The sequence below is a fragment of the Maniola hyperantus genome, chromosome Z, assembly GCF_902806685.2.
Source record: "Maniola hyperantus chromosome Z, iAphHyp1.2, whole genome shotgun sequence".
NCBI lineage: Eukaryota > Metazoa > Arthropoda > Insecta > Lepidoptera > Nymphalidae > Maniola > Maniola hyperantus.
This window is the reverse complement of record NC_048564.1, coordinates 6,701,330-6,725,606: the sequence shown is the minus strand read 5'-3', so window position 1 is coordinate 6,725,606 and position 24,277 is coordinate 6,701,330. Positions and strand designations below refer to the sequence as shown.

The 24,277-nt window shown below is 36.5% G+C and overlaps 1 protein-coding gene across 2 annotated transcripts; it reads left to right on the top strand.

The window, feature by feature from the left end:
* Positions 1-745: 745 nt before the first annotated feature.
* Pgant35A (polypeptide N-acetylgalactosaminyltransferase 35A) lies at positions 746-24,262 on the top strand. 2 transcript variants are annotated; one of them, XM_034983812.2, is made up of 11 exons: positions 746-978; positions 2,200-2,376; positions 3,473-3,608; positions 3,704-4,136; positions 4,608-4,848; positions 6,816-6,961; positions 7,593-7,745; positions 8,772-8,989; positions 10,112-10,241; positions 15,970-16,104; positions 17,050-24,262. In XM_034983812.2, exons 1-11 carry the CDS (start codon positions 879-881, stop codon positions 17,179-17,181), a joined length of 2,001 nt encoding a protein of 666 aa, XP_034839703.1. In that variant the 5' UTR covers positions 746-878; the 3' UTR covers positions 17,182-24,262. The 2 variants fall into 2 exon arrangements, with proteins under 2 accessions (XP_034839703.1, XP_034839702.1); XM_034983811.2 differs by having other exon boundaries at positions 2,101-2,376.
* The last annotated feature ends 15 nt before the right edge of the window (positions 24,263-24,277 follow it).

Genomic DNA, 24,277 nt, shown 5'->3' with positions numbered 1-24,277 from the left:
ATTTTCGCCACGCGCCAAGATAGCCTTGTCGCACTGTACCTCTATGTATATATAGGTACTATCTCTATGGTTTCTGGTTTCTTGGTTTCTTGCTTGTCGGTATTTATGGCGGCTCCACACAGTCGGCCAACACTCCAACAACCACAAACGTGTGTGACGTGATCAAAAACAGACTCTCCACTCCACACATAAAGTGCCCCAAATGGTCAAACATGTCCGTGTTTGTCAAAATGTATGGTTTGAACATCTGCGGTCGTGTTTGATGCGTTTGTCAAACAAACTACGTGTTTGGCAAAGATTGACGGCGTGTTTGACAAACATGTTTGACCGTTTACAGGGCACTTAAAGTTCCAGCACTTTCAACGTGCTTCCAATCTTATTCACTATGGGGACCAAAGAGTTAATAATACCTATACAGGGGACGTTGAAGTGATAGGTGCTTGAGATTTTTACAAGTCTATAACCGCTGTAATATCATCCATCTCAACCAAGCATCGTGTAAAGCTATTTTACCAGCCAACATCGACAAACATCGTACATGACGTACGACTACCTACTTCTCCACACGTGGAAGGTTGGACAAACAGTTTGAGTGTTGGCATTTGTGGTGTTGGCCGACTGTATAGAGTGACGAACGTAGTGGTGCGTACTGTAGTGGTTACACAAGGGTCACATACTCTTTGGTAAAGTTCAGTTTATATATACGGTTGGATATCGGAGTCTTTTTTTTTCTGATCGGTGATTGGAACCATGGAACGATTTATTTGTTTGGATCAACAGAATTTTCAATTTTAAACAGATAAATACTGTGAATGTGAAAATTATAAATAAACGCAAAACATTAAAGTGTCGAAGTGGTATTTAACGGGTTGAGAAAAATGGGGAGGATGAAATTTAACTCGTTTCTATGGGGAATAATCATCGCTTCGGCAACGTGGAGTGTATCCTTGTATTTGTACTGGTTATTGAATATGAGTGGTGAGTGTGTACAGCTTCCTTTTTATTTAAAAAGTTGTACCAATAACCTAACTAATTTTATAAATAAAATGAGCAACACAGCACGGCATAATTCCTAGTAAATTAAGTCCCTTTTTGTAATAAAACATCTGGAGCTCTCCATTAGCTATCCTTTCTAATTTTTCGATCAATTTCTAAATCCCCTCTACCCTTCTACCTCTAATCTTCGTCTTTTATTAAAATCAATAGTGTAATTTTCAAAAGTAATCGAAATTGTTTATATGAGCATCTTACTCAACATAATATGACTGGTTGAGACAAATTTATTGCAGTTTGAAAGCATTTAGTCATATTGTTTCAACTTGAATCAACATTACTACTACCCAAAACTAAAAATATAATTTTGATTGCTGATTTTAGTTGGAATTTATTTTTGTCACTACTAATACTACTACTACTACTTTATTACAATATTACTTATAATAAGGCTATTTGAGTCTGAAGCCCTCAAACAGAAATTGGTTGTGTCAGTGCAGCTTGGCTTTTAATTTAATTGCTGCTAACAACTCATTTTTATCAAATCAAAACTATCAAACACACAATATTTAATCTCTTATCTGTAATTAACTCAAATACAAATTGTATTATTGCAGTTGTTACAGAATTTTCATCCCTAATTTTGCATTCAGGAAACATTTATCTTTATAAACATAAGATTTGATATACACAATCAACACACAAGACACAATAAATTGGTAACAGCTAACAGTATCATACGGACTTCACTAGGTACATAAATCTTCATGTTTCCTTCCCTCCACTTCTCCTTCTTCTTCACTCTGGGCTGGTTTCCGCACTTAAACGTTTCCGTCTGTTGTGCGTGCATCACCCCTCCCCGCCGAAGTCTTCACTCCAGCCATTCAAGCTCACTCCAAGAGCCAAATAGACCGCCCAGGTTGCCGAGGGCTTCACGGAGTGAGGTCGGGGAACCTAAATGCTTCCCTCCACGTTTCGTCAAGCAGCACACAATATACATACTTACAAGTCAAAAATACTTCTAGCAGTTATGAATATGGGTTTTTTGTTACACTTAGTAAGGTAAACTATTTTGTAGGAATTATTTTAAATGCTAATTTTTTTTAGGTGATAATGTTGTTAACAATACTGAGAACAGATTTCATTACCATCTTGTTAACAAGGATGAAAAGGATCGTATAAAAAACAATGACAAATCTATTGCAGCTTTGGAGGGCAAGAATTTATTATATGACAACCCCAAGACAAGCGATGATCAGTTTGCTGGTAAAATGTGGAAGTATCAAAAAGAGAAATCTGAATATCAAAGGAAGATTATGCTGCGCGAAAAGTTTGCTAAGCAGCTGGGAATAAAATCTCCTGCACAACCAGATAAGAGTTTGGGTAAAAACATAACCTATACTTTCTTCTGATGTGGCCATAGATAATATGTCCAGATTTGCAACTAGTTTTTTGTTTTTTTTTTTTTTTTTTAAAAAGAATATTAGCCATGGTAAATGACTAATATTCCCCTTTCCTCTCCAACTAAGCGTCAGGCTTGTGCTAGGAGTAGGTACGACAATAGCGCAACGGGCAGGGTTTGAACTCTATTTTTTGGAGTCTATATCTATATGTTGGCTACATGTAGTTTAAATAAATGTAGCCTTGATTTACCGAGCTTGTACAAATTATTGCGGCTAATTCTCTTGTACACTATCTCTAAACTAAACTAAAATGGTACATCTAAATCTATTGCTATCCCTTTCATAATGTTGCTTGCGGAATAGGATAGCACTATATATACTAGAGAATCTGCCCCATTGTTCATTTAAAATTATTATTTTAACAATTAACATCAGTTGGTAGCCATTGTGAGTCCCCAGTGTGTCTTTTGACATAGGCCTCCATTCCCTTCCAAAATGTTTTATTATATTATCTGGCTTTTCTCTGCTATGTAGTACCTGCATCAGACTTAACATATCTGAGCTACATTGTACTTAATAATTTTTAAACGCTTTCATGCATTCTTGGAGTAAATACTCCATACTAATTTTATAAAATATATGGTGTAGGTGTGTTTGTTATTGGGTTATTTTTCCTGCTTACCATCTTCACGGTTCGTCAGCCTAACCGATTTTAACGAAATTTGGTACAGAAATAGCTTGCACCTCATGAATTGCCATGTAATTTTTAAAAGACCTAAATCCACACGGTTGCAAACATATTTGTTTTGATGAATACAAATGGTTCAATTTTACAAGATCATGAACATCAAGCCCATTTTGCTTGGTTTTCATGATGTTTGCAATTCAATGTGCATGTTTTACAGGAAAAAATTATTTCAAGGGTGTTCAATCAAAATAATCAATATTATCAGCAAAACTAAACTCCACCCAAGCAGTAAATAGATCTTTCTAATTTATTGTCTTTCAAATTAATAATTTAAGCAGTCAGGGCTGTGTTTGAATTAAAATTAAATATTCTAGCTCTTTATTTACAGAAGATCAGTTTGGGTTAATTCACAATGCAGAAGATGTGAGGATTCGTGAAAAGGGATATACCATGCATGCGTTCAACACTCTGATTTCACAGAGAATTGGAAATTTTAGAGGATTGCCTGACACCAGAAATAAATTGTAAGTCCAGTAATAAAAGTATAAAGACTAACTACTACAAGTTTCCACAGTTTGTTTCATCTTGAAACCCTTCTTTAATGAATATCATTTTGTAGGTGCCATTCACAAAAGTATCCGCCGAAGCTACCGAAGGCATCCATCATTATTTGTTTCTACAATGAACATTTCGAAACACTAATGCGTTCGATTCATTCTATCTTAGATCGTACAGATCAACAGCACCTCAAAGAGATTATACTCGTTGATGATTATAGCGATATAGATGATCTACACCAGCAAGTACAAAATGCTATAAATGAACTAAACAACTCAGCGAAGAAACAAGAAGAGATGCTTGAAACAAACAATATTGATGGTGATAATATTATTGCGGATTATATAAACGATGACAATAACAATGAATTAGATAGTTTGAAAGAAACAACAGATGTTTCGAAAGGTACTTTAAATATACGGTTGCTGAAAACTAAGAAGAGGGAGGGGCTAATTCGTGCTAGGCTATACGGAGCTGAGAATTCTGTTGGAGAAGTAAGTATTGTTCTGCTTCTGATTTCTGTTCTTTGCCTTACACTTTCAATATCAGTACTGAGCATGAAAGAAGATCTCTACATCCATTTATCTATGAAATTTGAAAGATATTTTCTACGATACTTTCTTTCGATATGACTACATTTTGTGTAGAAATTCTATCTTTTGTTAGTTTAGTAGTGAGGAGGTATTATTGAGCCGATTGCGTTTTTGACGTCTATCACTTACATACACAATAATATTGTGTGCCCTCTCGCACAAATTACTATCATTTCTGGCATCGAAATGTCACAATAATCTGTTGTCTCTACACTACTTGTATAATTAATGACCATTATTCTTTAATATTATATAATATACCATTGTGACTGCTTAGATTTTTCCACCTTGTCCAGTGATTGATTAATTATTTGTATGTTTAAACCATGACTTGATATCATCCAAATCTGTAAAATATTTCAAATCTTTCAGGTTCTTGTTTTCCTAGATTCCCACATAGAAGTGAATGTAGATTGGCTACCTCCCCTCTTGACCAGATTAGCCGAAGGCGTAGATGGTGTCCATGTGAAATATTCACCACGCGCTGTGACACCTGTCATTGATGTTATAAATGCTGATACCTTTGAATATACTGCTAGTCCTTTGGTTAGAGGTGGTTTCAACTGGGGACTGCATTTCAAGTGGGACAATTTGCCTAAAGGAACTTTGAAAAGTAAGTTGAAAATATCCTTTATCATTATCATCAACCGATAAATGACCACTACTAAATCCTACCAATCTGCACATGCCCTGCGTGGTAGACTGTGGCCAAAACCCTTCTCACTCTGAGAGAAGACCTGTGCTCTATAGTGAGTCGGCGATGGGTTGATCATGATGATGAAATCCAGCGGGCCCCTGCGACTATACTCCATTCGGGATAAGATAATAGTGAGTCACTGTTGTCCTCCTGTCTAGCCACGTCCCCCGACCAATCAGATCGCCTAAACTTATAAAGGCAAGTTTCATTGAGAACATTTTACGAGAAAGGTGTAAACAGATTAGCCCACCAGGTCGGGTGCGTAGGTCAATACTATTTAAAACAGCTTTAATTGAGTTTAATAATCTTAATATGTAACCATTACCTGTTATCAATTGCTTACATATGTCCCATGTCGTGTGCGACTCATAGCAAGTACTTAATAAATAAAAATTAAGACCATTTATTATTGTTGAGCGTTTTTAAAACGATATAATGTCATTGTTTTATTATAATTGCGTGTCGGTAGTTAATGTAAATGGAAAAATTGGTCAAGTGCGAGTCAGACTCGCGCACCGAGGGTACCGTACTCGGATATTTTGTTTGATATTTTGTGACAATAAATCAAAAACTATTATGCATAAAAATAAATAAAAATCTGTTAGAATATTCAGGTAAAAGCCCTTTCATATGATACCCCACTCGCAGTGGCGTGCACATGGTTTGAAGCCAGGGTAGGCATTAGTTAGGTAGGAACCTGTTTACTGGCAGGTCATAATGTAAAATTTGCATTGAGCTATTACAACTGGGGTAAGCAGTGCATTTATGCCTCTATGACCTGCACGCCACTGCCCACTCGGTATAGTTATCTTACTTTGAAAGTTGAAAATACTTGTAATTATTTGTTCATTGACATATTCTATTTTTTGTTGTGTTATGTAACCACAAATCCACGGTTTTTGGATTTATTCCTTTACTTGTGCTACAAGAACTACCTAGTACTTACCTACCTGCCAAATTTCATGTTTCTAGAATCCTATAATTCAAGAAAACCTATAGGGTATACTTCTTCACCTAGGTGAATGGGAAGTACCTTATAGGCTTTCTTGACAAACACAACAGACAGATGGACAGACAAAGAGACAGACAGACAGCGAAGTGATCCTTCCTGGTGAAGCGTTCTTTTTTTCCTTTTGAGGTACGGAACCCTAATAAAACTTCATGATTAATGTCAGTAGGGTAGGGTTATCTCAATAAGTCAAGACTTATAATTTATATGAATGATAAAATGGAAAATAATATGATACATATTATATTTACTGAACAATTATGAATTATAAACTAAATATAACATTTCCTCACAAGGAAATAGGATCTCTGCACTTTCCCACTTTTTTACTAGTTATAACTTATAAGTAATTTAGCTTTTATATTTCTTATGTCCAGTTGCACGACAAGCGGTTAAAGTTATTTTACGGTTATCGTTAAACTTTGAACACCAAAAAAGCAAAATGAGCTGCACAAGTCACTATTCATGCCTCCATTGTTAGGAATAAAGTTAGAATTTAGGTCCAAAGTTAACAAAATCTGTCTTGTGCATACCATTTTTTTCACCATCCAAATCCAGCGGCTCCCTGCGACTTGTATGATGTCGTCCGTCCACCTAGTGGGGGATCTTCCAATACTGCTTCTTTCGGTGCATGGTCACCATTCCAGCACCTTGAGACCCCAACGTCCATCGGTTTTACGAACTATGTGCCCTGCCCATTGCCACTTCAGCTTAGCAACCTGTTGAGCTATGTTGGTACTAGTTCCCCTACGGATCTCCTCATTTCTGATTTGATCACGTAGATAAACTCCAAGCATAGCTGCCTTCATCGCCCGCTGAGTGACTCTGAGCTTTCTTATGAGGCACATAGTAATACTATAATCTGTTTTTTCAGACGATGAAGACTTCGTGAAGCCAATAAGATCTCCTACTATGGCTGGTGGATTGTTCGCAATCTACCGAGAGTATTTCAATAACATCGGCCAATATGACTCTGGCATGAACTTGTGGGGCGGTGAAAACTTGGAGATATCATTCCGGGTACGAATTTTACAATCCATTCTTCTGTCTCTCTGTTTTTTACATTTAAACCCTAAACCGATTAACTGATCTTGATGAAAGATACGCAGATACGAGTAGCTTGCATTTTAAAGTCTGATGTAGGATATTTTTACTGCGAGACAGGTCTTACTTTAGAGGCAAAAAAGAATTTACACGCGGACGAAGTCGTGGGCAGCAGCTACTAATGCGAACGATTGAGAGTAGGTACACTTTTGGATGTGGACTCACGCGGATGCGTGAGTGTGTGAAAATCTGTGAAAAGGTCATGAAGTTTTGTTTGGGCATTCAACTTTATGTTAAATCCATATCTATAGTAATACATCTAAATATATAAAAAGAAAAGCTCACTGATCATGGCTGAGTGTTGGGGACAATATGCAGAGAAACTTTCAGCTTTTATAAAATAAGGAAGGTCTGGCACGCGCTGGTTCTTAGGCCATCAATAGATTTTAGGATTTCGCTTCAGTTAGCTGCCATTGTGAACTGAGGATAAATTTTCAAAAAATTCCTTTCTTAGTGGAACTTCTGTGCAAAATTTGATGCTAGACCCACCGGTCTAAGCTGTGCGTTGGGTTTGGTTTTTTATAAAATGTTTTTTTCACTTGTTTAGATTTGGATGTGTGGCGGTATTCTAGAGCTGATCCCCTGCAGCCGCGTGGGCCACGTCTTCCGTAAACGCAGGCCGTACGGCTACGGGGAGAAAGAAGACTCTATGCTCCATAACTCTATGCGAATGGCTCGCGTATGGATGGATGACTATGTGGTAAGATCCTTACTGATTAGTATGGGATACTATTTTATTTTATTCAAAAAGTTCGCCCTTGACTGTGGTCACACTTGGTGGTAAGTGACGAAGCAATTTATGATAGAAATGGGCTAAGTACTACGACAGTTGGAGCAGCACGATTTTGCCGGTAGGGTGGTAAGTAAACCTCCAATATTAAGACCACACTGAAGCTATATTTGAAATGATGAATCCCCAAACTGTTCCTGCTAAGTATCGACTGTGTTACTACTCGGTTTCCCCAATTTTACTGCATACAAAAGGACAATAATTATTGTAAAGGGTGTATTATCCATAATATGCGAAAATGTGTCTGTCTGTCAGCTGACTTTACATGAGTCATCTGTTTAGGCGATTTTGACGAAATTTGGAACAGAGATAGCTTGCATCGCGGGGTAGCCTGCGTCCGACTACTTTTGTCCCGGCAAAATAGTAGAAAGAAGAGTTCGCACGGGATTTTCAAAAACCTAAATCCACGGAAGAATTGACGGGCATCATCCATTTGATAAAGAAATTGCATCCTGGAAACCGGCATAGGCTACTTTTCTTATCCTATTTTTGACTAGCTTATGCTCGCGACTTCGTCCGCATGAACTACACAAATTTCAAACCCCTATTTCAACCCCTTAGGGGTAGAATTTTCAAAAATCCTTTCTTAGCGGATGCCTGCGTCATAATAGCATTCTGCATGCCAATTTTCAGCATGATCCGTCCAGTAGTTGGAGCTGTGCGTTGATAGATCAGTCAGTCAGTCAGTCAGTCACCTTTTCATTTTATATATTTAGATTCATTATCGGCGCATGCTTGACCACGATTACACCTGATGGGAAGTGATGATGTGGCCTAAGATGGGAAGCGTTGGCCTAGAAGGTGCCTATTCACTCTTGTTTTAAAGATACCCGGATTGGCAATTGGATCTCTACCACTTGTGATCTCTACAATACTTTAATATAAGTACATTACTTGATCTATAGTAAAGCAGTTGCCTATTTTAATCACTTTCAGACTAAAGTAATAGACCAAAATCCGTCTGCGGCACACATCTCCATAGGCGACATATCTGAGCGGCAAGCTTTACGCAAGAGCCTACATTGCAAGCCATTCAAATGGTACCTAGAGAATGTGTACCCCGAGATAGAGACCGGAGAGGATACGGCCGCTAAGAAGAAGATTGCTGCTTTAAATGACCCTGAAAAGAACAAGTTGCAACCTTGGCATTCCAGGTAATTGAAAAGAAATCTGGTGATAGCTGATAGCCTAGTGGCTAAGACGTATAGGGTTGGTCTCCTATTCGAGAGATTGGGGTTCGATCTTGGGCATGCACCTGTAACTTTTCAGAGCTATGTGCGTTTTAAGCAAAACATCGCAAGGAAACCTATTTATCTGAGAGTTCACAGTAATGATATTAAAGGTGTGTGAAGTCTGCCAATCCTCATTTTGCCAGCATGGTAGACTATTGGCCAAAACCTTCTCCGTAGTGACCTGTTCGATTCTCAGCAGTGACGAGGCGATGGGTTGATGATGATGATGAAAAATAAATCGATGCGTGTATCTGTTGTGTACACTGGAAAAAGTGAAATTTTACATTTTCAAAAATATTTGTCAGCCATATTTGATTTGGCGGTAAATCTGATTTTAAAAATTAACCAGCACCCTAAGAAACACTAGCTTGTGCTCGCGACTTTCAACACAAATTCAAACCCCTATTTAACTCTCTTAGGGGGTAAATTTTAATAAATCGTTTCTTAGCGGATGCCTACGTCATAATAGCTATCTGCATGCCAAATTTCAGTCCGATCCGTCGAATAGTTTGAGCTGTGCGTTGATATATTAGTCAGTCACCTTATTTAGATTATGATACCCCTATTATAACATATTTTTTAAGTAAAGTTAGCAAAAGATTTCAACCCGTACCTATTAGTATTAATATTTATTTAATACATTTACTAATCTATATAAATAAAAATGAATCGGCGAAATGTACATACGCGCATAACTTCCGAACGACTGCACCTATCTAATTGGATAATTCCTTTTTTTTATGATCGTTATTGGGGCTGATTCTCTTGTACACGATCTCTAAACTAAACTAAATTAACAGGTCTAAATCTAGTGCTATCCTTTTCCGCAATCAACATTATGAAAGGGATAGCAATAGATTTAGACGTGTCATTTTAGTTTAGTTTAGAGATTGTGTACAACGGAATTAGCCACATTGTCAGGGTTAGGTCTGTATGAAAATTTTTTTTTGAAAAATCCACGGGAAAAGACAGTTCCAGCAACAGTATATAATAAAAATCAGTATCGTTTTATTTAACCGCATAAATTATATTTTGTTTGTACAGAAAACGCAATTATACGGATTCATTCCAAATCCGTTTGAAGAATACCTCGTTATGTATACAGAGCGCTAAGGATATTAAAACTAAAAATTCTGGATTGGTGCTTTCAAGTTGCATGAGAACCTTAAATCAGGTATGTACTTATGTATTGAACACGATGTCTAAACTAAACGTAGAAACAAATTATAGGTATAATGCGTAAAAATTACTTTTCACAGGCAATTGTAACTTTTTGTATGGGTAATGGGGGTATGAGGCGGGGGCACGCCCCGCACGTCACCCGTGCTATTCCGCACCGGGCGCGGTGGCTGTGCGGGGCGTCCCCACCCCGATAGCCTTCTGGACCTGTCACTTACAGAATCTGGACAATACTAATATGACGGTTTTACATTACAATAAAACCGATATTATGTGCCGAGAGGGAAAACATACAGCATTTATGTATGAAGAAGCAATTATGTACTCACCGCATATATGCGCGCTTCATCCATAAACATGTATATTCCTATGCAATAATGTAGTTTACCTTACCGGATATAGGGGCGCTAGTGTCTCACCCAGCAAGGCAGTGAGCCGCTGCCATCTTGGATGTCATAGTCTTCACCAGGAAGAAGTTCCTGCAATGCTGTATGTTTTCCCTCTCGGCACATAATATCGGTTTTATTGTAATGTAAAACCGTCATATTGATGTGCCTCCGGAAAACATACAGCATTTATGTATGAAGACGTGTTTGTTATCTGCTGGTGAAATGTATTACCCACAACGCTATGATGAATCAAAGGGAGTTAATCTGTCAATTGAATAACAAAAATATTAATCGTTAAGTTAGATCAAATAACCACGTCCCCTTCATTCATTGTCACCTATTAAAGTTATTGTTATTTCTAACCAGGGTTAATAAGTTAAAATATAATGTCTAAAAGACAAACAATTTAAATGATTTATGTCTGTAATTTTGATAAGGATTACTAAAACTCAAACCGGACCATATAATGATTATATTGAAAAATAAGCTTCAGTTATTTTGAGATCTCCTCCGGGCAATAATGATTTCAACAAGAGTGTCTGGTAATCTCCAGTTACCACGAGATACGAGTATATCGTCCATTGATTGGTTATCTGTCCCCAAAGAAACTACTGTTGATCCACTGATGAATCCCTGGGGATACAGGAATGCTGCCACATTGCTTAAGAACTGAACTGTTCCAGTGATCTATTACAGTACGTGATGCGGCTTCAGTTTCATTACAGTTGGTGATAAAAAGATTACAATATATTTAAATTCTTAACTTCATTCTGCTTGACCTATTTTCCTGTGTCAAAGACATACATGTAGTACTACTGTAGTATACTAGTACATTAATAGAGAATTATGTTTTCTGTTATACTATTATGTTTTGAAAGTGTCCATCCGTATTTATGTTAAGAGTGAGTGTCAGTCTTTGGGCCAAATAAAGTATATAATATATTTTTCCCGGTGACACAGACTTTCAGTTGTCAACCCTTCGTTCCAGGGCAACAATTGTCCATATAGGTTCGTCTAGATATCTCGGGAAGTGTGTGCTTAAATGAGAGCTTCTGTAGTTAGCGCTTGAGCTCTACCTTAAGGTCCTGTATGATAAATGGTTTAGTAATTTTGAGTTTAGCCACGTCAATAATTGCCTAGTGTCCACATGTGGATCATAGAAAGTTAACCGCCACCAGGTTTCGCACCAGTTTAACCATTTTTGATGTCTGGTAGGTAGGTAGGACAAAAATTGCTTCCAACAAGCACCTGTTCTTTACTTCTCGTATAGACTACTCCTTTATTTGGGCACCCATCCTCAATTTTTTCAGCTTCCGTGTAAATGTCTGGTGGACACTGTAATGTCGTGACATCTATCAGAGTCCCTGATAGGTTCTATAGTTCATTTGAGCTCTGCTTTCAAATCTTGAACCCCAAAGGTCTTTCACGTGCCACATTTAAGTACACCCCAGCTGCACTTGTTCAAGTAAGTCAGTACTTTTGGCAATTAGTTTGGAGAAGAAAACACCCATGCTAAATTGATGTCTCAATGACCTGTTGAAAGCATCTATAACTTGCTGATCAATCTTTGCAGTCGATAAAGACATCACACCATCTTTATTCCCTACTACAGTAATCTGTTGTGCTGCAACCAAATCGATCTCGGACGGCGCTTGAGGGAAAAGATGACACTCTGTGGGAGGTTTTCCTCGTGACAGCCTTGAGCCAATAATGTAATCTGTTATGTGCGGGAGTTCGATTGTTAGAATCAGTAAAACCCACGACTTTGTTCATTAAAATGAACGTTAGAACGAACGAGTGAGTGAACGAATGAGTGTTCGATTGAACTAAGACTTGCGATTTTTACAGAGTTCTTGTGCTGTCTTCAATTGCCACTATAACTGCATAAAGTTCCTTCTATTGCTGTGCTATCATTTTTGATGCACTCACCAAGTTTCTGGCATTAATTTCCCGTTTAATTGGGCACTAAAAGCCAATCAGAGGCATTATTCGCCAAGCAGTGGATGGCAGGTTTTAGGTGTACATATTGGCAGCCTGAGACATGTGGTTCCGCGCCGCCATGTCATTCCCTGTTCCACGATTGTGGATTCAGCAGTCTAAAACATATTATCGAAACGTTTGAGGCGTATTTGGATCTGATCAGAATGTAGTCTGCTTCTGGGAGTTACTAAACTGGCGAAGTCTGACTGTCCTAGCAACCGTTGCATTTCGTGAAGAGTGATTTCAGATATTTTCAGTAATAATTCTCTCAAAGGTCTCGTTGATAGTTTTTTACTCTTTATTATGGGCAAGAACATTGAATTTTCTTATAGTCTGCCAACGAATACCCAGGTATTGTAGGTCTTGTGTGAGTGTTAGAATTGACTTTTAGTAATTGATCCCGATGTTGCTTAACTTCGGTGATCGGACGAGAACCGGTGTCTTCAACATGGTATGGACGTTGGCTTTTGGTAATTGATCCCCCTGCCCCGAAGTTCCAAGGACCTCACGCTTCCGCAGTGTGAAGGAATAACCTGGATTGGTCTTAGTTGACCAGAATTGCCAGCCCAGAAGTTCCAAGTGCCTCACGGCTTCCGCAGCCTGAAGACATAACTTGGATTGGTCTTGATTGACCAGAAGGAAGTCGTCTAGGTAGACTAGCACTCGACATTCCTTCGCATGCAAGGTTTCCGCAACCGAGCATGTTACAGGTGGGGCGCTGCCGCCAGACCCAAAAATTAGACAGGTTGTCCAACTTTTGTTGTAGAAAGCTACGAACCGGTATGACAAATCAGACGGGATAGTTTTGTTTCACAAATTTGTTTCGTTCTCGAGGGTCGAAAATCAGACGCATCGATCCAACGTTTTCCTTCCGCAGAAAAAGCTCGGAGATAAAACTGGGCATTTCCTTGTGAACCACTTCTACTAGTTTTGGTCCAGTAATTCTTGTGTCATTTAAGTCGTGACAGGTGACCAGGTTGCATGTTGCATTATTTGTTTTGTGGGCATTACCGGGGGTAGTTTCTTGTATTAGGGTATTCGAAATACCGTAATTGACATTTACAAAAACTGTTTACACCAAAAGCTTGCCAACGATATTAGAATGTCATTACATAACCTGTAACATATTGTGTTGGATAGGTTTTTCGATTGTAGGCATTTATAGCTGTAATATTTATAAATATGGGCCACCAGGGGATTGCATAAACGCAGTGAGTGTTGCTTTATCCAAAAAGAACCTCGTCACTATTGTTAAAAGCCAATCCGGTATTTGACAACTAGTCAAATCAGTATCCTATAAAGCGTTAAAACACACGCTCAGCACGCGAGGCCCCATGAAACACTGGCATGTGACGTCACAATGATTTGACGTACTTTTCCAGCTTAATCAATAATTTAAAATGGTTATCACACCCAAAACTAACAAAGGGTGCGGACCTCACATATCAGATATGTGAGGTCCGAGAGGCTTCCAGTGGAAGACCCTCCATTCATCCATCACTGAGAAACCATTCACTTTTGACATATGCAAATACCGTATCCAAAATTTCCTTAGAGTATTTAAAATAAACATCTCCATGAAAATTCTGTCTGATATTCATCTCCTGCGCCTTACATAATATATTATGCTATACATTCGCCTGTTACCCAAACAATTTGTAAAGTTTGTTCTGATAATTTTTAAGACAAAGATGATTTGCTGAATGTTATTTATTTATTTAACCATCTTTATTGCTAATCATTATATTCAAAAGAATAAAAATGCAGGAGATACTTAGACCAAAGGGCGACTTTATCATCTGAATGTTTCAGTCATTTATTAAAGGGGGTATCTGGATTCTTAACTGAGTTCTGTTTGGTATAATAAAGCATTGGTGGTAACGGCCATGATGTCCTCAGTGGGGCCAAATAAGTGTTAGCTATTGTTTAGTGAGTACAGTTCTCCGTTATTTTCAGTTTACGAAACCCCTTTAAATGAGCAATTTAACCAATGTCTTGTTATAACCAACATCTCGCCACGTGGGCGAGATAAAATGTTATCATTCGATTCACTGGCGTAAAATTTAAATTGCACTCAATTAACTTTGTACATAAAATAAATAGATTCAATAACCGATTATAGGTAACCATTGGGACTTTTCCTCGCCAAAATTTGTATTAAAGAAACCTAGATCCAGATTTAGATTTCGGTGTCGGTGTCGACACGTTCGTCAACCAAATCGCCATTTGTTTAATTTGGTTTCTCAATTAGCATCTCATTTGCATTAGATACACAATATGGTAAATGCATTATAAGATATGTAAGAAAACTCACCTGGTTGTATAACGCATCGATCCGAGGATCGATCGTTACCTGGTAATTTCTCGCCGTTTCTCTCGGGAGTCACTCTCAATCCTGCTCGTTGCTTGAATCGCTGCTGGATGTCGAGGTATCCCCTTTTTCAAGAGCCCTCTCAGGCACCAATAAGCGCGAAACACCAGATCGATTAGCTTACGTAGCCTATCGACATTGTTCGCGCACGTGGGGTCCAACCAAAATGTCCCCACGGTAATATTACGAAATAATAAGAAAATATATATCATGATCACCGTATTATCACATTTATTGCACTTATTGAAAATAATTTTTTTGCAAAGGAAGACGGATTAACGATATAATTTTAGATTCGACGCGCACGCGGCGAAAGTACACAACGCTATGACATCCAAGATGGCAGCGGCTCACTGCCTTGCTGGGTGAGACACTAGCGCCCCTATATCCGGTAAGGTAAACTACATTATTGCATAGGAATATACATGTTTATGGATGAAGCGCGCATATATGCGGTGAGTACATAATTGCTTCTTCATACATAAATGCTGTATGTTTTCCGGAGGCACATCAATACTTGGTTAAATAAAAAATTTAATTCTGTGTGATGAGTCCTTTTTGTGTTACAAACACCAATTTGTAAAGAACAATATTTGTAAGGTCATTCATTACCTTATTTTATCTTTAAACTTAAGTTCTAGAAAAGAAATTTTGCTCATAAGTTTTTTCTATAGCGTGGCTTCGAGACAGCGTGCCCCTCTCGGATGTGCCCCCCGCTTGTGTAAAAAAAACGTATTCATCGTTATCGTAATCGTCAAAAAATTCTGCCCTTTGATTGGTTGAATCGCTGTTTTACATTTTTTCACAGCCAATCAAAGGGCAGAATTTGTTAACGATTACGATGAATACGTTTTTCTTACACAATTGGGGGGCAGTAATGGGCTAACAAAGAATTATCCAACAAGTGATGAGTGATTCCGCAGTAACCCCCAAAATTGATTACATTTATGAAGTTCTAATACTATTTTGTGTCCTTGTAACAGATGTGGTTTGAAACCGATCGCCATGAATTAGTCCTCGGGCGCATTTTGTGTTTGGATGCAACTAACAACGTTTCACCTGTCATCGGGAAATGTCACGAACTTGGCGGCACTCAGGAGTGGAAACACAAAGGATCGGTATGTAAATATCACTTTGGTTGTACAACAGTGCCTGTGGTTGCCTTCGCAAAATTGTAGATTCAGTCTCAAGCTTGTCGATTATTTGCTCTCACCATTTCGCAATCTAGCGTGCGTTTGTGAAGGCCGAAATTCTGCGATTTCCCTGCAATCCATACTACAATAAGAACCTAGATATAATGCGTACAAAATGAGAACTCACTCGCCATTTTGACTATATGTGTAATGTCAAAAGTATGATTTTAGTCCTTATTTTGAAGGTATACCATACTTTTGACATTACAGAGAGTTAAAAGTGAAGCTGAAACCGCTAGGATTTGGAACGCCCTTCCAACATCAGTTTTTCCCTTCAACTGGGTATTTTCCTACTTTTGAATTTGACAAAATATTATTATTACTTTATTATAAACTACGATAAAAATAATGACGTACGCTGAAAGAAATATTAAAATTCGACAAAGATTTACAAAGTGACAGGCATTTTAATTTTGAAGTGGGTGGGTCTTCTATCCCTTTCTCGCAAATCGAAAATTTGTATGAAACCGCACGAAGCTACTATGGCATTAGTAAGGTGTGAGGTCAAAATTCTATATCGCTATCTCTGTCTGGTCAGAAATATTTAAATGGTTATAACTTTTTGTTATTTGATCGATTTAATTAGTTTTTTCAGTTTACGTCATTATTTTTATCCTAGTTTATAATAAAGTAATAAAAAAATTGGAGTCAAATAACCAATTATAATATAGGTACCTTCAAGTCAAGAGTGAATATAATCTTCTAGGCAAGCGCGCTCCATCGTAGGCCACATAATCACTTACCAGTTACCACCAGGTCTGATTGAAGCCAAGCGCTGGTCTATAATACTTGAAAAAAAAACCTTCGCACTTTGACCAGCAACGCTTGTTTTATCGTGACTTCGTACTTTGAACTATTACTTTTTTACAGGCTGGTTCTCCCATCTACAACACAGCGGCGGGAATGTGCTTAGGAGTCGAACGGGCGTACCGCACCGAGCCACTTCTACTAGTCATCTGTAACAACCAACCAACAAACCAATGGGATTTCATCAGGTCTTAATTCGTAGTGAAGATCCAAAGTAGCAGCTAAGTTGTATTGGTATTGTTATTTTTGTCATAGCTCGCAAGCAACTTATAGTTTGCTCTGAGGCCTTAGTGTAAGTGCAAGTTAGGTAAAGCGACATGAGTGTATAAGCCGGCCGAAATATCTGAGAACCTGGCTTAGTGACGTCATGCAGCGCGCTCGCGTTGGCACCGGTACTGGATAGACCAAAACGGGCGAGTAGCGGGGAAGCGCATTCCAGCGAGGTGCGTAGATATTTTATATATACCACGTTTTATACCACGTTATATTGTAAAATGTGTCATTTGGATTGGTAAACGTCTGACTTGCCATCCCAAGTAAAAAATCGTGACACTGGCGTTACGTTAATCGAAAAAGATTGTTTGGAGACGTCAAATCACGTTTTACGTCACATTATATTTAACTTGGAAACTTGCACTCTGTTAGCATCAGATTTTACATCGATCGATTTTGATCGATTATCTTTACGTTGATAGAATTCGATCGTCGAAACAATAACGTCCAGAAAATTGGACCTGAAATTTCTTGATTTAAAGTCGAAAAATCAGTACCACCGCTTTTAAATTATCAACGGTTCTGCTTGGAGCGCTGGCTATAGATGGATGGACTTGCGCTTTAAAACAAAGCAGTTAAAAATATACATTTTTAACTGCAACAACAATTGATATGACTTCAATTAAAAATAACGAAGTCTAATTCAGCCTAATTCGCCTTCCTTTAATTTTTCTTGTATTTTTTATATCACGGTTCTTGATATATTAATATGTATCTTTGAATTATAATACTCAGTGTTGTTTCTTCGTTATCAGTTAAAATAAGGTATTATTTTATAGCCAGTGTTAGTTTTAGCTCTTAGCTTTCGTACGATTCTATGAAAAAATTACTAAACACAGAAAAGTCCCCTCTTTCGTTTTTTGTTTTCATTCAATCAAATTTCAACTCTATGCTTAAATTATAAACAACCTTCTATTGATAGTAATATTTATCACTATTAAGCCAGAGATTATTATTTTATTTATTTATTTCCAACTTCACATTCCAACTCATTACTTAGCTGAAGCATTTGTTTAGCCATGAATTCGCGATACCGTATATGTTTAATGTTTACGCTAAATAACTAGATAAAGTTCCTAAGAATTATTACGATTTGTTTTAACATTTTGTAAAGACATTCATATAGCTACCAGCTTTAACCATATTGTCGGTGGCTATTGTTATTTGTACTGAAAAATCCGTCCCATATTTATTTGTAACTCACCTAAACATGATAATAGTTTTTTTACGAATATTTTACAAGTTTTTTTTGTAATCCATAAGCTAACAGGTATCGTAACGAATATATAGTTAATTTTATTAAGGGATTCTAAGTATTTCAAGTTAACAAACTTGAAAACAACCCAAAAGAACTGATTATCCTTTTAGCGCGTATATATTATTATATATAACACTATTTTATCTATAAAACGTTAGACGATGCCCGAGTGGATTAAAGTTACATAAATAGATAGAGTTACATAAATTTGATACAGAACTTAATTTGAAAAAATACGGCAAAAATGATTTCCAACCACCAAAACCAACAGCTTCAACTATATCTAGAACCAGACCAGATGTCCCTTTAGTAGCCCCTACCACATCTAAATCTGATACTATTAAAATAAATAAAACACTAATACTGGTAGTGGTAAGAGCTCTAAAGAATCTGTTTTTGACAGGCTTTACAAGCCTATAGTTGTACACAAACAAACTGTTGTACACAACAAACTGTTGACAGTGCAACAAAACCAAAAACTGATCCGAACTGCACCAAAAAGGCTAGTAAAAAGGAAAGTTAGACGTTCAATATCTGCAATTCATTTCGAAGGTGTAAATAAAAATGAATTGCCTAAATGCATACATAATAAGTAGGCATCAATAGGAGACCATAATATTAACAAGAATTACTTACAAGAGTCAAATGATGATGAAGGCGACAAAGGCGATGAGGATGACAAAGGCGAGAAAGTAATTTCAGCGGTCACAAAAGAAAGTAAGAGAGTCATATTTCAAATACCTCCACGGCTAAGCTCTCCAAAAAGCCCTCCAAAACCGGAAAAACAGATACAGAGATTGCAGAGTTGGTTAAAGAAAAGGGGGAAATCTTTAGATTCATATTACCAGTTGCAGTGGCTTGGACTGAATCATTTATGTAATCGTAATATAAAACCACGAGGAAGCGTGGAATTTCGACGACGCTGATGAAAATAAAGAGAATGTAGCATCAGTACCCTTATTATAAATGCGAAAGTGTGTTTGTTTGTTGGTTTATTGGTTTGTTGGTTTGTCCTTCAATCACGTCGCAACGGATTGACGTGATTTTTTGCATGGGTATAGTTTAAGACCTGGAGAGTGACATAGGCTACTTTTTATCCCGGAAAATCAAAGAGTTCCCCCGGGATTTTTAAAAATCTAAATTCACGCGTATGAAGTCGCAGGCATCAGCTAGTCAGGACATAAAAGTGAAAAGGAGTCATTTTCGGAAAATAACAATAGAAATGGTAATCTGGAAAATGAAGGATGCCCCCGATTCCCTGCGCACAGCTGACGTAAAGCAAGCTGTGTCACGGACACTAGCGATTACAATGACAGTTATACTTCACCACTGATTTCTCGTGAGGCGTTGAACCACGAATTGCTTCTCGGCGCTTTGAACGAATTGAAGGAGCTGTTGCGGGAGGGTTTCAACAGGGAACATGCGACATTTTTAATTTTGTTTTCATTTTAAAGAATTCCATGTAGAATAGACCAAAGGTATATTAAAAAATAAAAAAACTGTCATTTATTGCAAAAAAATTCGGTAATACAAAATACAAGTTTCCCATATAATCTTTCTTATATTATACTTTCGAGAATACAGTCTCAAAACTGTAGACTACTTTGTTAAAATTTTTCATTCAGCACATGTTTTTTGAATCTGTGTTTTGTCTCATTAGGCCGTCATGTGAAAACGCCGTGCCTCAAGTGTCTTTAAGATCGTAGCGAATAAGGGTCGATTCAGACGTGCCACAACCATTACCACATTATACTGGCAAAAATGTAGCTGATCAGAAAATTGAATGAAAACGCGTAATTACACTTGCCACAATTGAAAACAATGAATAATTGAATGAAATAAATTAACTTTGGACCGACAATGCCTAATCAGTATCTGGTAATTGGTAAAGACTCTACCATGTAAAGTGTGTTATTGAAAGAGGTGATAAATGTCATAAAACACAGCATCAACTATTATTGATTTATTTTAAATCCATAAACTTTGAACTATTTAATTGCCCACAATAAATGATATTGGTACTGGTAGACTTAGAGAAGAATTCAATACACAGACATTATTTATGTTTGGTGCTATGAGAATAGTGGAATTTGTTCCAACAATCACCATTAATGTATTAGTAGTCACAATATGGATATTGAAATCTATCGCATTTTGACCGCTATGGTGTGGTACATCTGAATAGACACTAAATCCCGCAAGCGAAGTTGTTTGCCACTAAAAATAACGAGCGCTCTTTTTGTGTGCCTACTTTTATCCTTTGCTATTTCAAACGCTTCACTTTCTTCTAAGGCTTCCCAAGTAACGACTGTGTTTTCACTCGTTGTGTTTCGTTCGTGAAGAAAATTACTCAAGTGAAAGTACATGAAGTATATAATGCGCTATTAAGTAATAATACACACTGGAGTCGTATGAAATTATATGAATTACGTAGACTTTTTTTTAAAAGACACTATATTTTGATCTTATTATTTTTAGATCAGAAATATTATAGTTATGTAAAGATTTAATTGTAACTATATATCTTTAAAAGCTGTGATGGCCTAGTGGTTAGGACGTCCGCCTTCTAATTCCGGTCGGGGGTTCGATCCCGGGCACGCACCTGTAACTTTTCAGGGTTATGTGCGTTTTAAGAAATTAAATATCACTTCCGACCGACCTCCGATTAGAAGGTGGACGTCCTAACTACTAGGCTATCACAGCTGATTTATAATACTATTATTACTCTCCATAAATTTAATATAAATTTATAATTTAATTAATAAACTAAATAACTCATTTAAGCTTATGGCACATTGGTGCAGTATCGAAGAGTGACCTGTTTATTCAAAAACTTTCACTCCGCTGCGTAAGTGTAAATTGGATGAAATTCCCCTGCAATTTTTTTAAAGAAAGAAAAAATAAGAACAAAACGTTTTCCTAAAAACACGTCGCTGCTTATCGATTATGTGCCTTTGTGCCCTGGGCCTTACAAGGTACCTGAATATCTCCCAGAAATAGGAAAACAATACATTTATGCACTAACTAATTTTATACGGTGCATTACTTTAAAATATTTTTTTATTAGAAAACAAATTAACTGTAAGGAAATTAATAACAATATAGATAGAGTATTTTGGTATAGACTTTACATACCTACGTACAATAATTGTTATATTTAGAATTTTTCATACAAAACTAATTACACGCTTTATTTTAGAAAGAGAAACTCTTTAAAACTAAGGTTTTAAGAATAAAATATGATTGTGAAAAATGTTCTCAGTAAAAACGCTTTATTATAATTATATTAGTATTAAAAATAAGTATAAGTTTATTTTTGGATTAAATTGCTAGTACTCTCTCTTTTTTATATAAGTAGACATACATAAATAGGGATAAGAAAAATAAATATTCATAGAAATAACCTACAAAACGGCGGAAACAAAACCTATTTAGCTGTGCATTAAATATGATGTGCGTATTATGCTAAATATAATTTAATTTGTTAAACTTTTATTTCCATTATTACGTTTTAATACAATTTATGTTTGTGTAATGTTTGTAATATATAAAAAGGTATAAATAAAGGTGTCACCAACTTATCAGTTCAGGTGGCAAAATTAGAATTAGGGCCGCATCAGTCGTCTTTTCAAAGTCAAAGTAAACGAAGTTGCGGGTATCACCTAGTACTGCAATATAATTAAGGCTATTTTGAATGTTCGCTATGTTGAAAGAATTTTAATTGCATTTTTTCGGTAAATTTTTAAATACTCCAAGCTCTCCACTAGCGGCGCCGCCACCTGAACACATCTGTTAATGGCACTGTATATTGCGTAAAACTTGAGAAAAGACTCGCCATATTTGCTCTATGTGTCAATTGTAACGTAAAAAATACGATTTGATACGTTGAAGCGTACTTTTAACAGACAATTGACACACAGAGCAGATAATTATGGCGAGTCCTTTCCCAAATTTTATTACTGAGATTGTAGTCATGACGTTTCATGTCACATACATGAAAACAGCACAAAATGATTTCAGTTCCCTAAAATATAAAGTTGAGAGTTGAGACATGTATAACTATTTTGTAAATGTAATTAAATTGACACTTCAACAATTTTCGTTTGTTTTAAATTGTTATATTTGACGTTATTTAGAACTAGATTATGCAATTTCCGCAATTTGGTCCGTTTTGATCTTAGTATTTAAAAATCTCACGGGAAATAATTTTCCGGGATAAGAGCCCACGTAGACAGCAAGAGTTCAGCTGTTCTGAGTTCTGCGTTCCGCGTTCTTTGACTCCTTACGCGCCGTTTTAAGTATTTGTGTCAAATTTCATGTCAAAAGTATGATGTATTGTACGAAAACTTATTAATAGACAAAACTTTGTAAGAGGTTGCTTCTTTAAAAAAATAATCCTAATTAATTAATCGATGTCATTAAAAAAAAAATTAAACCTGAGATAATGTTTTAGAATAAGCTCTAAAGCATCATTTTCCGGTAGCAAAATGTTTCAGGTTTTTATGTAACAGTCGACGTGTCAGTGTTCAACATAACATGTGGCCGAAGGTAAAAAGTATTGGCTCTACTATAATATGTCTGTAAAAAAATATTACAAAATATGTAAGGGCAGAATTTTTAAAATGTATCTATAGTTACTGTAATTTTTTTTTGAAGTGGATCCTTTTAGTATTAAATTATATTAATGTCTCATTGCGATGCTTCCTAATTTTACTATATAGTGTAAATTAATGTATTTTAAAGATTTTGATGTGATTTACGTAATCCGATTTTTATAAGAAAATTATAATAGTTTGTATATAATTTAATTTGTACAATCTAGACTCAGGTTACGGCATCTTAAAATTCTGATTTATAGTCGTTTGGAGTTAAATACTTAGTAGGACAGAAAAAAACAAAAAAAATAATGATAATATGCGCCGTTTTTAAACAAGTGTGGTCCAGCTTATCAAAATCGATCACTTTGTGATTCTGTGTTAATTATTATTATTTAACGACGAAATAAAAATCTATCTGTAATCTGTCGATAAGTTACAACGTTGTTATTTTGCCACTGAAATGGACTTATACAAGTACAATAGAAACGGTGGGCCATACAAAACGACAGTTATTTTTGTGCCGGTTCGAAGCGCCCCACCGATGGTCTTCATGTCGACATTAGAACGCTGTCTCATCACTAACATTTAGTTCCTAGTACGATCACTGTTGCTATTAGCGCCAAAATGGCGAAAATCAAGTTGATTCAAAAACGATTGCAAGTCCAGCTTAGAATATTAGTACAGGTCAGTGTATTTTGTAATTTATCGTTTTGTAATTTTCGATTGATATTTGTAAAGATTTATAGAAAAATGTTCTATTTTTATAGCTAATTTTCTATATTTATAGCCCGTTTAGAAGCGCTAATATACAAAAGCTTTGAACTTATACAGGCCTTGCTTGTATAAATTGCCTTTTTGTGGTGAATCGGACACTGTTACAGCGATCACGCACTCACCCGTGAAAATACGGACATAAAAAATATCTACGACATATGACATAGGCTACTATACAAATAGTTCGTAAAACAAAAAGGAACGTATTTTCACGGACTCGGAGCGGATGAGGTGAATTCCTGGTTACATAATTTCACTCCATGCAATCATGAATCAGATAACAAGTAATTATTGTTATTAATATTGATTGTAACATAAAATATACAATGATGTTTATTCAATAAATGTTATACGATAAAGATTTATTCATGAATTTTGACTTTTATTT